General features: G+C 36.3%; 1 protein-coding gene across 1 annotated transcript in view; it reads left to right on the top strand.

The window, feature by feature from the left end:
- The window catches only part of LRP1B (LDL receptor related protein 1B), a 309,784-nt gene that overhangs the window by 121,319 nt on the left and 171,073 nt on the right, over positions 1-17,392 (top strand). Inside the window, exons 31-34 of the mRNA XM_072874983.1 lie at positions 5,959-6,085; positions 6,240-6,391; positions 6,683-6,807; positions 9,931-10,302. Coding sequence (XP_072731084.1) covers positions 5,959-6,085; positions 6,240-6,391; positions 6,683-6,807; positions 9,931-10,302 — 776 coding nt within the window. The remainder of the gene's footprint in view (positions 1-5,958; positions 6,086-6,239; positions 6,392-6,682; positions 6,808-9,930; positions 10,303-17,392) is intronic.

Raw genomic sequence — 17,392 nt, forward strand, 5'->3', positions numbered from 1 at the left:
GCTTTCTGACTCAACAGTTCCTGGTTTTATTTTACTGAAATGATGTGTGCACATAAGCAGATGAAATAATAGCCAACAATATTAATAAGATTCTTTGGAAACAAACAGTTCCTGCTTTGAAGTTAACGGATATTTGGAGCTGCCACTGAACCATCTTCTTAGGTCTTAAAATAGAGTAGTGTAATGTCACCAAAAAGCAGATATTAATAAAATGTGGGTAAAATGTAATTTGGAGGAGTTTAAATTTTTGCACTTGAAACAAAAAACAGTAAAGAAGATAAATGTTAAATGTAGAAATGAATTCAGTTGTGAAACATTCCTTAGATTTTTTGATCTTGTTGAGTTTTATAGTTAGTTCTTGGATGTGTTTGGAATACTTAAGAAAACATAGGAGGATGAGAGGCCCACAGATTAGTAATTGTTTTACATGTCTGGTAGAACAGTGTATCTTCTGTGAAAGTAGGTAAGCTTCATCTCTCTCTTTTTAATACTGTGCCACAAAATGATATCTTGTGATGTCCCCAATCAAAGTTCCTTCATGAGAAGGATAGCAATGTTTTGCTAGCGAAGTACAGATATACCTTTCTGTGGGAAGATTAAGGCCTTTTTACCCTCTGCGTTATTGTCATATCTCTTTCCCTTTACGAGGCAAAACTTTCAAAGGTATTCTTCTCTCCCCTTGCCCTGACTTCACATTCTTCATTTCTTTTGAAGCTTGAGTTGACAGGTCAAGAATGGAGAGGAAAATAGCAGTTATTAGATCTCGCTGAATGTGGCAGTTATACCAAGATATGAAGAAGCCAGCATTCAGCTGGTTGGTAACATTATTTATTGTTACTAAGGAAAAAGTTAAGAATGTGTAGTCCTGCAAAGGAGTGTCTTTGTCCCTCATCAGGTATACTTATTCATATAACATACACTTGGCTGACTTCCCCCCTACACACCCATTAAAGAATAGTTTTCTGATCAAGCTCAGAATTGTGATTGAAATATAGAGTTATGCTAATACTGAAATAATTCTTAGACTTTGAAGATACTCCTTCAAAAACATTTCATGAATTTCATTTGTGTTTAAGGTTTGGGGTGGGGAATTTAAACTCTGAATTAATTTTTTCCAAAGAAGTTTTTTTGAAAGTTGATTCTAGGCCAGCATCAAATTTCTGCCACTTGCATCTCCATATCAGCTATGTAAATTATATATGGGATAGTTCCGAAATAAGTTGAGTTGTAGGTATTCTAGCATTGCAGTATATACACCAAATGTGTCAGTAGCATATTGCTACCTACAAAGGTCCGGGAAACGAGTATTTTAGATAGTACTTCCCAGACTTTCTGGGAAGATATGGGAAGACCAAGTTTTTCTAAACTAGTTAATAGTTTATGTAAGTTTATAGATAAATATATTTATAATCATTAATGCTCTAAGAGAGTATTAAGTAACTTGCCTTACACTTTTGGCAGCTATTCAGGATTTTCTTTGGGAGAATTCTAGATTCATTTGACCTGCTAATTATGTTGGGTTTGGTTTTGGTTTGTTTTTTTTCTCAGAGTAACTAGCCTAAGGAAAGAGCACAGAATGTTTAATTCAAGTATATTGAATGCCTGCCTTTCTGTAGTCAACATTTAGTTGATACCTTGTGTTAAGGAAGTACCTCTGACTGGATGCCTGAAAGCTAATTCAGTTCTGTTTAGAGGTGCTGTTAGTAATCTGGTTAAAGTTGTATTAAACTTAAGCAGTGATTGCTGATATCCAGCTGGTTATTACTGTCTAATTTAACATTTCTACAACATACTTTTAATTTAGTTAATGTGGCAGTTCAATTTCCTAATGTAGTATAAGTTTTATAGTTAGTATTCATATTATTGTTTGTTATGTCAAGAAGTATGAGAACCAATTCGTTTTTGCTACAGCCAGAAAGCCCTACAATTAGAGCCAAAGTAAGGTGGACATTCTTTCAGCAGCTAAATTTGATAAGCTAATTATAGGATCCACATTTTTTCTCCCCTGTCCCATTTCTATCCCTCTTTATTTCATGTATCTGCAGTCATCCAATCAAATATAGCTATTTAACAACAGATTGGTATAATGATGTCACCAGACTCAGGGGCAGAACTGGTAAGTAACGCACAGAAGACTTTTGTAATCTTTAAAAACAGACTAATACATACATTCCACACAGAGAAAAACAATGGAGAATAGTTTTGTATGTTCTGTTCACTTTGTGTACAGCGTATTAATAAACAATGTTTCAGTATGTTCTCATGAATATTTGCTATGAAAATGCTTCTCTTCAGGCAATTAGTAATATGCTAGACCTCAATTATGTTATCTTAGAAAGAGATGTCTTGCTCAGAATATATATATGATTTTTGTGTGTGCGTTTATACTATATTTTAACACAAATATATATACATATATATATTTCTAGACATTTACTTAAAGCTATTCTGTAGGTTACTGTTCAGTAAAGGAAGTGCTCTATGTAGATTAACTGGCCTCATTTTGCTATACCTAAAGCAACAGATTGAGAAGTAGGAGGTCAAGGCAGAAGTTTGACCTAGCATCTTATTCCGAAATAGTGGTTACTGTGCCAGTAAGTATGCAGTAATGTAAAATTAGATAAGTAAGATGCAGGTTCTTCCCATGAGCATTAGGGAGAATAGGAAAAATATTTTCTTCCCAAATAAAATCCCTTTGCTTTACCATTTCCCACAGTGCTCCTCACTGCTTCATATTTAAAACATTTTTAAGTTAGACATACATCTCTTGTATTATCACAACATTTGTTAGTAATTAGATGTGAGAGCTTCTGTTCCAGTAGCAATTTTTTCTAATCTGCTTTTATTTTTCCAAGCACAAAGCTGAATTCTTTAAGGAATAGAATTGCATATTGACTGATCGAATACAGTTTTAGGAATTACTTCATACATATCATTTGCAAAAAATCTCTCAACAAAGTGTTCTATGAAACAAGTATTATGATACATTTAATCTCTTGAGATCATTTAGAGACATAAGCCTTATCATGTCTCCTTCATAAACAGGAGGAGCTGGAAGCCATTGTGCAGCAGGATAGCTGTGACTTAGTCGCCATCACAGAAACGTGGTGGGATGACTCTTTTAACTGGAGTGCTGCAATGGATGGCTATAAACTCTTCAGAAGGGATAGGCAAGGAAGGAGAGGCAGTGGGGTGGCTCTGTATGTTAGGGAATGTTTCCATTGTGTAGAACTCTGCAATTATGATGATAAGGTCGAGTGCTTATGGGTAAGGATGAGGGGGAAGGCCAACAAGGCAGATATCCTGCTGGGTGTCTGTTATAGACCACCCAACCAGGATGAAGAGGCAGATGAAGTATTCTATAAGCAGCTGGCAGAAGTCTCACTATCACTAGCCCTTGTTCTCATGGGGGACTTCAACTTACCAGACGTCTGCTGGAAATAAAACACAGCAGAGAGGAAACAGTCTAGGAGGTTCCTGGACTGTGTGGAAGATAACTTCCTGACACAGCTGGTGAGTGAGCCTACCAGGGGAGGTGCCTCGCTTGACCTGCTGTTTACAGAGAAGGACTAGTGGGAGATGTGGTGGTTGGAGGCTGTCTTGGGCTTAGCGACCATGATATGACAGAGTTCTCGATTCGTGGCGAAGTAAGGAGGGGGGTGAGCAAAACCACTATCGTGGACTTCCGGGGGGCAGACTTTGGCCTGTTCAGGACACTGGTTGAGAGAGTCCCTTGGGAGACAGTCCTGAAGGGCAAAGGGGTACAGGAAGGCTGGGCATTCTTCAAGAAGGAAGTCTTAAAGGCACAGGAGCAGGCTGTCCCCATGTGCCGTAAGACGAACCGGCAGGGAAGATGACTGGTCTGGCTGAACAGGGAGCTTTTGCTAGGACTCAGGAAAAAAAGAAGAGTTTACCACTTTTGGATGAGGAAGCAGACAACTTAAGAAGAGTACAGGGATCTCGTGAAGTCATGCACAAAGAAAATTAGAAAAGCAAAAGCCCAGCTAGAATTCAATCTGGCCACCGCTGTAAGAGATAATAAAAAATGACTTTACAAATACATTAACAACAAAAAGAGAGCCAAGAAGAATCTCCCTCCTTTATTAGATACAGGGGGGAACATTGCCACCAAGGATGAGGAAAAGGCTGAGGTACTTAATACCTTATTTGCCTCAGTCTTTAATAGTCAGACCAGTTATCCCCAGGGTATTCACCCCCCTGAGCTGGAAGACGGACGGGGAGCAGAATAAACCCCCCATAATCCAGGAGGAAGCAGTTAACGACCTGCTGCACCACCTGGACACTCACAAGTCTATGGGGCTGGATGGGATCCACCCAAGAGTATGGAGGGAGCTGGTGGAGGAGCTTGCCAAGCCACTCTCCATCATTTATCAGCAGTCCTGGTTAACTGGGGAGGTCCCAGTTGACTGGAGGCTTGCCAATGTGACACCCATCTACAAGAAGGGCCAGAAGGAGGACCCGGGGAACTACAGGCCTGTCAGCCTGGCCTCGGTACCGGAGAAAATTATGGAGCGGTTCATCTTGAGTGTGCTCAACAGGCATGTCCAGGTCAACCAGGGGATCAGGCCCAGCCAGCATGGGTTCATGAAAGGCAGGTCCTGCTTGACCAACCTGATCTCCTTCTACAACCAGGTGACCCGCCTAGTGGAGGAGGGAAAGGCTGTAGATGTTATCTATGTGGACTTTAGTAAAGCCTTTGACACTGTCTCCCAGAGCATTCTCCTAGAGAAGCTGGTGGCTCATGGCTTAGGCGGGTGTAGTCTTTGCTGGGTAAAAAATTGGCTGGATGGCCGAGGCCAGAGAGTTGCAGTGAACGGAGTTAAATCCAGTCGGTGGCCGGTCACAAGTGGTGTTCCCCAGGGCTCAGTTTTGGGGCCAGTCTTGTTTAATATCTTCATCAATGATCTGGATGAGAGGATTGACTGCACCCTCAGTAAGTTTGCAGATGACACCAAATTGGGTGGGAGTGTTGATCTGCTTGAGGGTAGGAAGGCTCTGCAGAGGGATCTGGACAGGCTGGATCCATGAGCCGAGGTCAACTGTATGAGGTTCAACAAGGGCAAGTGCCGGGTCCTGCACTTGGGTCACAACAACCCCATGAAATGCTACAGGCTTGGGGAAGAGTGGCTGGAAAGCTGCCAGCAGAAAAGGACCTGGGGGTTGAAAGCTGGCTGAATATGAGCCAGCAGTGTGCCCAGGTGGCCAAGAAAGCCAACAGCATCCTGGCTTGTATCAGGAATATTGTGGCCAGCAGGACTAGGGAAGTGATGGTCCCCTTGTACTCGGCACCGGTGAGGCCGCACCTCAAATACTGTGTTCAGTTTTGGGCCCCTCACTACAAGAGAGACATTGAGGGGCTGGAGCGTGTCCAAAGACATGCAATGAAGCTGGTGAAGGGTCTGGAGCACAAGTCTGATGAGGAGCAGCTGAGGGAACTGGTGTTGTTTAGCCTGGAGGAAAGGAGGCTGAGGGGAGACCTCATCGCTCTCTACAACTACCTGAAAGGAGGTTGTAGAGAGGTGGGGGTCGGTCTCTTCTCCCAAGTAACAAGTGATAGGACAAGAGGAAATGGCCTCAAGTTGCATCAGGAGAGGTTTAGACTGGATATTAGGAAAAATTTCTTTACTGAAAGGGTGGTGAAGCATTAGAAGGGGCTGCCCAGAGAGGTGGTGGAGTCACCATCCCTGGAGGAGTTGAAAAAACGTGTAGACGTGGCACTTCGGGACATGGTTTAGTAGGCATGGAGGTGTTGGGTTGATGGTTGGACTAGAGGATCTTAGAGGTCTTTTCCAACCTTAATGATTCTATGATTCTATGTTTTTTAAATACCTATTTAATAGTAATGGTGCATTTTGTTTGCAATTGAAGTACAGTATTACGTATTTTCAATTCTTATTTTGATGCTAAATTTAATTGGTAATTTCTGCAACATTTTAGGTATTTATTTTGGACAGAGTGGGGACAGACTCCTTGCATAGGCAAGGCACACTTAGATGGGTCTGAGAAGGTTGTGCTTGTGAGCCTGGGGATTGCGTGGCCTAATGGGATTTCCATCGACTATGAGGTTAGTTCCCCTGTCTTCCAGTATATGTTAAAATGTACAGTATTTGTTATGTTTCATTAAAGCCAGCTGGTCTTCCACTTTGATGTAATCTTAATAACTCTTAATTAAATACTTGGACAAGACTGTTGATGTTTCCTTTAAAATTAATCTTTAGGAAAATAAATTATATTGGTGTGATGCTCGTACCGACAAGATAGAAAGAATTGACCTTGAGAGTGGAGGGAATCGGGAGATTGTGCTGTCAGGGAGCAATGTGGATATGTTTTCAGTCGCGGTGTTTGGAGCTTACATCTACTGGTCTGACAGGTAATTTATTTTTCATAAGTATTTGAGTCTCAAAATGTTATTTCAGTGCCAGGTGCTTCACCTTTGTAGGATTAGCCATTCCTTAGCAAGGTCACAGAATGGATCGCAGAAAGCTGTGCAATTTCCAAAGAAAGGACATTTCTGATGCTGAAAGCTAAAGCATATCAGTGTCATAGGTGAGAACAGGTTTCTTCACCTTCTGTTAGGTGAACTCTCCACTGCCCTTCAGTCATTTGTTTGGTGTGAATTAGTTGAGGATTGTTGATGAGACATCTTCAACTTTTTTGGCAGAGCACATGCAAATGGCTCTATTAGAAGAGGCCACAAGAATGAGGCCACGGATGCTGTGACCATGAGGACTGGCCTTGGAATAAACCTGAAGGAAGTGAAAGTCTTTAATAGAGCACGAGAGAAAGGTTGGCTGTTCTTAAGGATGCTATTAATTGTTTTAATATCACCTGCTACTTTTTATGTATATTAAAACATACCAAAGTTAAGTAATCACTGATTTTATCTCCACTTTTTACCCTTGAAGTATTTTTTTAAAGCTAAAATTAATGTGCTAAAGAAAACATATAGTACAAATTCTACTAAAATTCTTCTGAGTGTTTTAAGGAGAAAATCTAAAACCAAAACACTTCCTATCATTCCAGGTTTGGTGGGTTTTGGTTGTATTTTTTTTTTTAAAGCAAGTTTTTTTTTAAAAAAAAGAAAAAAAAAAAACAAACCAGTCTTAGGAATGAGAGGGACCTTGAACTATGCTTTAAAGAGCAGTAATCTCAGGCAGTCTCAGATTTCTATTGGAAAGCAAACCAGATTTTTTTTTCCACAGCTAGAAATTCCCAGCCTCTGTGTCTCAAACATTTATTTTCTGAAATTACTTGGTTTTGAGTCCTAGTTTTTTATATGTGGGAAGAGACCTTGTAAATAATCAGATTTCCTTTATATTAAAATTGTTCAGCAAATTCAAGAGACAAAAGTTATCATATACTCTTGGTGATTTATGGTATTGATGGTTAAATTTTATTCTCCACTACCTGACTAAGAATAATCTTGCTTTTAGCTATCTTTTTCCTCCTAAAATTCTGAGTTTGAAGAGACCTTGAAAAACTTGTTTCAGTGAGCCAAGGTGGTTACAAGTCTATGAAAATGATGATGATTTCCTCAGAACAAACTGCTACCAGGCAATCCAGACAAAATTTTCTACAAATGTATTCAAAAAGAGAGGAAAAAAAATGTTACTGTAATACAAGATAAACTTTTTACTACAAATATTTATCTGGTGTTGGTAGCTCTCAAAAGTTGCTTTAATCACAGCGTTACATACCCGAAGATCCTGTTTCTTTTATATACCTCTTCCCTAAATAACTGCATTAAATATGACATGTAAAATAAATCTGCATTTTGAAAGAAGGCATACTTAAGAATCAATAAGAAAAACTGTCTTTTCAATTTTTTTTTCCAAGGGAATTTTAAATAGTTTTGAAAAAAATTACTTTGCAAACATATGCATATTAATTTTACTAAGAATTTCTGCATGTAATTTCAGAGTACTGTGGGCATCATATTTTGTGGATAAAAATAAAATCCACACAGAAATTTATCGTTTCTTTTAACTAGGCTAGAAATAGTTAATGTCTGCTTGCTTGGAAGGGCTGCTTTATATTATAGTCTTAGGAAAATAGAACAATTGGATTAAAAAATGCTTCTTTACATGTAATGATTTTTATTGATAGCTTTAAAGATTTGATCACATTAGGAATAAGAGAAACGGTTACTGAGGCTAAAAATCTTTTGATGTTAGTTTGAAAAACATAACTGAATGATTTTTTAATACGTTTTTCAAATTTTACTAGGGTACAAATGGTTAATGTCTTTGGGAGGGGCTGTCAGTGAGCCAGGAAGACAAAAGGGAAAAAACAGGTGAAAAATGTTTTTGGAATGTTTTTCTATATAACACTATTATATATATATTTTTAAGTTCATTGAACTAGAAGTAGTTAATGCTATTTTTTAAAAAAATGTAATTAGCTAGCATCCTGACCTTCTATTATTAAACCAACCAAACAAAAAACCCCAAACAAAACAGAAGAGAACCCCAAACACAAAACCAAGAACCTGTGCTGATTGTGATTAATGCTTTTTTTTCAAACACCTGTTTTACCCTTTCTGATGAGCCAGTCCTGCAGTGCTATTCCCATGCGGATTCCTATCCTTCAGTGCTATTTTACATGTGTGCAAGGACATGCCCTAACTACGCTGATTTCAGAATTGGCCATTTGAAAAGATATTTACAGCTGGTGAACTGTGGAAGCATTGAAGTTTTCAAAGAGAGATTTTAGAAGCTTGAGGATCTTTTTCATATATTTTCCTTTCTCTTCTCAACCTCTCATCCTTCCAAACAGATATTAACTTTTCTAGCCTAATAAAACTGTAAAAGAATCTTTAAAACAAACCAAATGTAAAAGTATGCAGCTAAATCTCCGAATGTTTTTACTATAGAGGAATATGTTTCATGTAACTTTGCCTAGGAACACAAAATTCAACATTTCTAATTTGAAGAGCAAATTAACTCTCATCCTCCATTATTTTTTATTAAAAGTATCTTCAGCTTGATATGTAGCAGTTAGACAATGCAATCAACAGTACTTTCAGACACTACATATTCCCCAGCAATTATTATTGTTTCCTACCTGAAAACAGTCTATTTAAAATGTTTTCTTCTCCTTCACTATGTGGAAAACTTTCGGAAATGGGAAAGTGACTATATTGAAAGAGCTGAGTTGTTACATGGAAAGTGCTGTCAGAAACAGAAACTAAATTATCTAAACTAACTATAAGAGTAATTCATACATAGTCCAAAAAAAGACAAAGGAAAATAGCTCCTAATTATTGACAATTACTGTAATTTTAAATATTGCTTGCAACAAGTGTAGTTTAAGTCATTGAAGTTACTAATTTGACAATGATTTCTTAATGGTGTGCATTTGTCAGGGAGTAAGTTTTCAAAGTCAGGTTTTAAAGGAAAATTAGAACAAAACATTAGGAAATGCCTTTATTAAAAACAGGGAACTGGATTGACACAGTTTTGTACCTGTCAATATATATGTTTTCATTTGGATAGAAATTGTCTAAAAACAGTACTGTATGCTGGTGGTATCTAAATCTGACTTTTTGCCAGTAACAGGTGTTTTAAAAAAAAAAAAAGAAAATATTTGAAAGCACTTGAAACAGTCTCTAAGTCTTCAGCTAATTGTGGAGAAATAACCCATTTTATCATTTTCTATTAATAAAATATATACTCTTGTGAATTGGAAAGGACATTAATTATATTTGCTGATTAATTATAGTCTTTAAAATTGTCTTTAGATTGTGGTTAAAGTTACATTCTTTACTATTTTGGCCTTTGTTTTACTTGTGAATATTGTAGAAACAGTTTTAAGAGAAGAATTCTTAGAATACGTAACATTATGTTTTGATTTAAGTTAGCTAAGTGTAATATTATAAAAGATAGATTTTTTTTATTTTTTTTTTTACAGGTACTAATGTTTGTGCCAAGAATAATGGTGGATGTCATCAACTTTGCCTTTATCGGGGAAATGCACGGAGAACATGTGCTTGTGCACATGGCTATCTTGCAGAAGATGGAATTACTTGCCTGAGGCATGAAGGTTACCTGTTGTACTCAGGAAGGACAATATTAAAAAGTATACATCTTTCAGATGAAACCAACTTAAATTCACCAGTAAGGCCATATGAAAATCCAGAGTACTTCAAAAATGTGATAGCTCTTGCTTTTGACTACAGTCTGAAAGGAAGAGGTACAAATCGCATATTCTTCAGTGATGCACACTTTGGAAATATACAGGTTATTAAAGACAACTGGGCTGGCAGAAAAGTGCTAATTGAAAGTAAGTAAAAATATTATTTCCCAAAATACATATTTTATTTTAATAAACTTTATTAAGTGAAAATTTGATAATCACTTGACTTTATAGAGTAAAAAATGTCAATAAAGTTTTACCATACTTAAGTATATAACACAATTACTGTAATTTATCCCTATAAGATAAATTTAAACATTATCTTTAGAATTACAACTTCAAAATAATTTATTTTATAACAATCTTACGATGCGTGAAACATATTACTAGAAAACAGAAGTGATAATGACACTGCTTAATTTGTATTACTGTGATTTTAAGGAGCTTTACTGTTGAAACAAAACCTCATTGTGCAGTGCCTGGAAATGAAAGAAGTCCCCCCTTACCCCATGAACCTATTGGTTGTTTATTTTTCTAGTTAGTGGGGCTGAAGTACTGTAAGATAGATAACTCTGCTGACATAGCCATTCCTCAGTATAAAATACTAGGACCCTGGTCAGTGTGTCCAGTTGACTCACCCTTCTTGTAGTGAGCCCAAGAAAAGTGACTTGTGCTCAGTGATAATCGGAGGCAAATTTCAACCTACAAAATTGTCCAGTTTTAGTAGAGGCTTACTGAGTAGCTTTGCATGTTTACTATGCCTTCATTCACCACATAGTAGGAGGAGTTGTATGAAACTGGACATTTTTTAGCCTCTGAATACTTGAAGCCTGACACTGCTATTGAGGAATTGATGCCAATATCATCACCAAAGTCTTCAGGACAAGACACAAAACATACTTTGCAGCTGAGGCCTCAGTAAAATCTTCTGAGGATCTGGCACTGAAATCTTTATCAACAAAGTCTAACATAACTTTAATAGAAGGTGTACGTAAAAAGTTATCATGGTTTGTCATGGTAAAATTAGAATTCATGGAAAATCTGAATGCGGATGAGTAAGAAATATATCCTTAATGCTAAACATCCAAAAATCCGTGTGACAAAAATTTAATTCTAAAAACGTCTGCTGTCTTTCATTTCTGTTCCAATTTAATTGTTCTAAAATATGAAATAAACCTCATTCATCTGTAGTCAGTTATCAGATGCATATATTTACTGTGCTGCTATTGTTCCTTGTTATTTTGCTACAGTTAGCTATTTGTTTGGGTCAAACAGTTTAATAACAAGGCCAAAGAAAGCGATTAGGAAAAATGGAAGTACATTTGATGTGGAATGTATCGCCCTTTGCTGTTGGATATTAATGGAAATATTTTTAGAAAAGAAAGAAGTTAAACAGCTGCAAACTGACGAAATATTATTCTACAACTGACGTTGGATAATTGTATCATTATGTCCCTTTGCACTGTGGTTCTGGGAAGGTATTCATGGTCATGAAAACTGTTGACACTAATGAATGGAAAAGCATTTTTCAAATATAATACAAGGCCTTTTTTTACTTTGAGTTTTTATGTCTGCACATTTTAGAGGAATTAATGATTTCTGTATTAAGATATGGTAGAGAAACTAAGCAATGTTGTCAGGATGTTCTCATTACTCCCAGGAAAGCATTAAAACCTAGGGGTTCAGAGCTGATGTTAGCCATACAAGACACAGACATCTCACAGAAATGTGCAGTGGTGACATACAAGCGCTATTTTAACTCTGGTGTTAAAGGAAGAGATTAAAGGTATTACATGAAAAGCCACTGGAAATTTTTACATTTAAAACAGACAAAGACAAGAAAGAAATACTGGTGAAGCACCAATGCAGATACAAATTGGGTTTTTAAAAGAACAATAAAGTATTCCTCATTACTTTATAATAGGTTGTTGTACAAGAGCTAAAGACGTTCCATAAAGCATAGTTGAGAATTATACTTTTAAGAAATTGTTAGGAAGTGTTTCTACTTGTAATCTTAATATGCCCGATTTCATTTTTCATTAGCAGAGTCAGCACTCTGAATAATTGAATGTCAGATGAAATTTTCTATCCTTGCAAAAAATTTACTGTATATGCTTGGGATGTGTTTGTGAACAATGGTGTTTATTTTCTAGAAATGCTTCAGTTGTTTTTTTCATTGTAAATGAGAAGGGATATCACATCCCAGTATAAGTTAGTTTATTGTTCTCCTTTATGTGTTTTAAAACCCTTTTCTTTATGTTGAGTCATTCATTTTAAACCGGTATTTTTGTACAACATATCCTTCCTTTCCACAGTCTGCACATGCTTTTCTCTCACTGTAAAGAGGAAACAGTTCATGAGGCTGCTTGATATAGCAGAAGTATTTGACCAACAGTGATACCTATAAAGGAAAAAGCAGTGGTAAGACTGGTTGGCGCCAGTGATTCCATTCACTGGAAGATGTCAAATTCTAAAATGTTCTGATTTCCATGTTAACTATATGTGATTAAACAGAAATTATTAAATGGAATCCAGCCGAGAGATTTTAGTAATAATGTTTCATTTCAGGATTAAAAAAATAACATCTTTGACATTCATTTTGCTATATTTTTCCTCCAGAATTAGTAGTACACATCTGTAGCAAGTTTTACTTTATTAGGAAGAGATTCAAAACCACATTGGAAATATCTAGTGTGGTTCTAACAATTCTACAACCGCTTTCTACCTCATTAAGTTGAAGTCTACAAATCATGCAAACGTTTACTCGGTATTTGACTCAAATAGTAAAAATAGAGTACATTATATACAAGATACTATTGTCCCAGATTTTTAGTTCACTGAATGTAGATCTGCTCATAAAGAATCCATTAGCTGATGGATTTCTACCTCACTGAAATCAGTTATGCCACTCAAATCTAACACATTATTCAACTTTTCTGCACAGTAAAAACAGAGTTAAGATATATAAAGAGCCCTTTATTAAACAGGTTTCCAGTTCACTAAAAACAGATTTACAACTCTGGAGCAACCCATTATCTAATATGTTTTTAGCTCACTGAGAACAGATTTACTACCCAGAAACAACCCATTATCTAACATGTTTCCAGTTCTCTGAAAACAGATTTACAACCCATACGCAAGCTATTATCTAACATAGTTCCGACTCACTGAATATTGATTTAGAATTCATAAACAACCCATTATCTGACAAATTTTCACCTCACTGAACAGATTTGCAACTCATAAACAACCCATTAGCTAACACATTTTCGGCTCAGGGAAAGTAGATTTACAGCATATAAACAACTTTATCTAACTTGTTCCAGTTCACTAAAAACAGATTCAAAACTCACCAAGAACCCAGTACCTGATAGGGTTCTGTCTTCATCAGGAAGAAACAATAACAACAACAGAAACCCAATGTAGCATGTGCATAGTATGCCATACCCTAACACCTTTATTTTTTGTGCAGCCTAGGTTTTTGGAGTGGATTCTTTCTTATCTCTGAACTCTCCTGACAAAATAAGCATTATTTCCTTTGGTCAGTCAGTAGGGACTTTTGTATTTTTATAAGTAACTTTATGGGGTTAATATTTCTTGATTGCCAATTTTTAAAAATTTGCCTTGTTCTTGGCTGTGATTTCTCACAAATACTCTTCTGAGTGATGAATTATCTAGCCATTCAGTATCACTCATTATTTTATTGCTATAGCATCATGTACAGTTTAATCCAGTCTGCAGATATTTTTAAAATTAACTTATTGATGCAGCAATACCTATTTTAAATATGTTGTGACATTACTGCCATCTATATCGTGTTTTGATATCAGTCTTTCCTTCTAAAAAGAGTGTAAGAGGTTATATTTTGTTTTTCTTGCTTTTATTACACACTTTGAGAAGTATCAGACTGCGAAGGAATGAGTAGGTACTTACTATGTGGTTCCACCCACTCACTAATTCCTTTTTAACTTTCCACTTTTTAGTTGTAAAGGTCAGCCTTGCAGTTCACTTTATACAGGTTAGACTGCTTCTGCTTCTAACCTGTAACCTAAACTAGTTATAAAAACGTGTACTTTTGTATCCTGTTGTGTCATAAAAGCTTCAGGAACCTGTTAAGGCAAAATGTTTGAGAACCTTGATGACGTTCCTATTTTTCATCGTCAATGGTAGTCCTTTGTAAAACAAAACACAGTCTCAGGAATTATATTTGGAAAATTCATGCTATATATATACTTTCTCTGTTTTTCCAGTTTGAGGACTTGTGCAGGATTCACTCTGCAAAAAGGAGAATATTTTCATTTCACATAAGCTTTCTGGAGCTTTAGATTGTGAGAATCAGTGCCTCGACAAATCAAATCCTAACTCGGTATTCTAGACAAGATCCAGAGAGATTACATACACTTTGGAAGTTGTTTTTCATTTAATTTTAACCCCCAATGGACTGTAGGCTTTGTAGAAAATTGAAAGAAGGCATTAAATATAAAAGGAGGTAGAAAAGGTAACAAATTTACATGAAAGTGACACTGAGTTTAAATCAATATATTGGGGTGGCCATCTCCAAATAATCTTTACAATTTCTGTTCAGCCTTACCAGAATTAGATCTCCTAACTGTTGACAGTCACTCTGAGAGAATTTGTTACTGAAAACCTAGGTTAAAATGAGGTAATGAAGCAGTATACAGAAAGAAAGAACAGAAATCAGTAGTAGTTAAAGGCACAGAGTTATGTAAGGAGGTATTTGGAAATCTGACTTGTTCAAAATTGCTACGGTTTATCAGTTTCATTTGGAACAATAGGGTCTATTCTCCTCTCAGAGGAGAATTTTACTCTTATTTTCTTTGTAGTTAATCACTTCTAGACAGAACACTATTATTTCAAACTTCTCAACCAGCTTCTGTAGTATTCAAAGTAGAAGCCATTTCAAAGGCACTCTGATAAACATATATGAAGTACTTTAAATCTTTATAGATCTGAATAGACCTATCTTCCATCTGCAAGTAATTTTAAAATAGATTGAAACGACTGAAAATGGAAATGTTTCAACAGAAGCAAGCATCTATTGGAGATGAGATTTTTAATACTATGTATACTTATCCCCTCTCATACCACATCTCCCATTGACTGTTGTTTTGTCAACTGATAAATGACGAGGTGACTTTATTTCTAATGATGTGATGATCTGAATAGAGATTTCTTCTACGTGGAATTAGTGGTCTCAGTTTGACCCAGAGAAAGTCAGTAAAAGATAGTATTCACCAAGTAGATTCTTTGTGATTTTAATGGAGCAAACAACTAATGGGAGCCTTAATTAAATTAAAATCATGAAGACCAGTATGCTAAACTTTTTGTTTCCTTTTACGTATAAGATGATTACCATGGTGGCTTGACCTGTTAAGCAAAAAATACATTATATTGATTGGGATAAATGTGTGGGTTTTTTCTTCTATAATATCCAAGATTAAGCCCTAATTCGCAAACCATCTGCTAAACTTCTCTTCTTTACTTCGACATCTTTCCTTCTCTGCCTGCCTAGAAGCAGAGTGCCAGAGGAGCGTCTGTTTTCCTTCTTCCTTCCCTGGTGAACATGACATTGTGGATCAGCAGCTCTGAAAAAGTCTAAAATTTCTGTCAACTGAGAATGGAGAGAAGACCATCTTAAACCATCTCCCTGATAAACCATCTGTGTGAGCCATCTTCCATCCCAGTAAAAATGCAAATTAAGATTAGCTTTAGACAGCAGGTGACATGCTAGTTGATGACTAATTTGCAGCAGGAAACAAGAAGCTGCCTCAATAGCATTTTTGGAGACTACTTTTCGTTTTCCTAACTTGTTTCAAAGGTTATGTTTATGCAAGGAAGACCTGTTTTTTAAAGCTAAGTCTCCGTTTCTAAGCTAATAGTTCAGTCTCCTTTTTTTTATCATAGGTAGATGTTTGAGGTAATATATTCATTAACCAAAGCCTGCCTCAGTGTATATGTAGAAAAACAGCGCAGCGTTCAAGTGGGTTTAGTGTAGTGGTACAACACGAGAAAGAAGAGCAACAAAGAAGTTAGAAACTAAAGAAGAGGAGGACAAAAAGGGGGAGGAAAGGCAAAAGAAAGCAAATGAGAAAGAGGAAAAAGTATTAAGATGAGATACTCTCAATGAGCTGGTTTTTTTCTTAACTGTGTAAACAATGGCACTGAGACATTTTGCCAGTGTAACGTCTTTCACAGCATAAAAGGAAGTGTTATGTGAAAAAACCCTGCTTCTGTTTTGAACTTCAGGTGCTAGTGTCTATAGAAGGCAAAAATCTTTTCACTGCTAACATAAAGTGTCAGTTCCTCTGATGTATTGTAAGGCTTTTTACAGTCTGAATCTTTTAAAGGTGTTCCAATGTGTGCTACTATTCTTTATAACTAAATGGGTCCAATTTAACTGTCAAAAAGGCATTTATGCTCCCATTTCTCTTACAGAGCATTAAATTTGGTGCATTGTATGAGGTCCCTTTAGTTTTGGAGCTTTCTTCTCCAGGAAAGAAATTTTTAATCTGTTCAAAATAAATACTTTAATATTGTTGCTTTTTATTTCATAAATGAATTGGATTCATTATAATTGTATATGTTGGAATATACGTCCAGTGATTTTCACTTTTTAAAGGAGGGAAAGTGAGAGGCTATTGTTAAGCCTAGGACATTTAAGTCATAAAAACTAAAATTTATTACTACAACTGCTGCCTTGTGAGTGAAAACCAAAGTGTCTGGTTTAGCACTATATTTTGTTTCTGGATTTGGCTGCATATTATGAGTAATGGGTAAAGTTTATGAGCTGTTCAGTAAATAACTTACTATAGGTGGATAAGTTTACTAACTTTATATTAAGCAGTTCTTATTGTAGAAATACATATTTCTGCACATTTCATGCTTTGTTTAGCTGTTCCTGGTTTGAAACTCTGAAACATATTCATGATAAGAGCTGACATACACTGATCTTTCAGTTCAGTATGTCCCGAGCAGTCCCAGCCTCGGTATTCAGGAAAGGTGCTTCTGCCTATTAAACTTGAGATTATTCATGAAGAATTAATATTGTTTGTGACTGCTTCAACTTTCCCCGTTGCCCTTAAATTTTTATTGATGTAAATATTTGCTGATGTAAACTTTTACATCAGCAGCTGTGGCTTAGTTGCATAAAATGCAAAACTATATTTGGTGAATTGTCAGGAAAAAGCTATACAGAGGAACATCTCTTGACATTTCT

This window comes from Ciconia boyciana, chromosome 10 (assembly GCF_034638445.1).
Source record: "Ciconia boyciana chromosome 10, ASM3463844v1, whole genome shotgun sequence".
NCBI lineage: Eukaryota > Metazoa > Chordata > Aves > Ciconiiformes > Ciconiidae > Ciconia > Ciconia boyciana.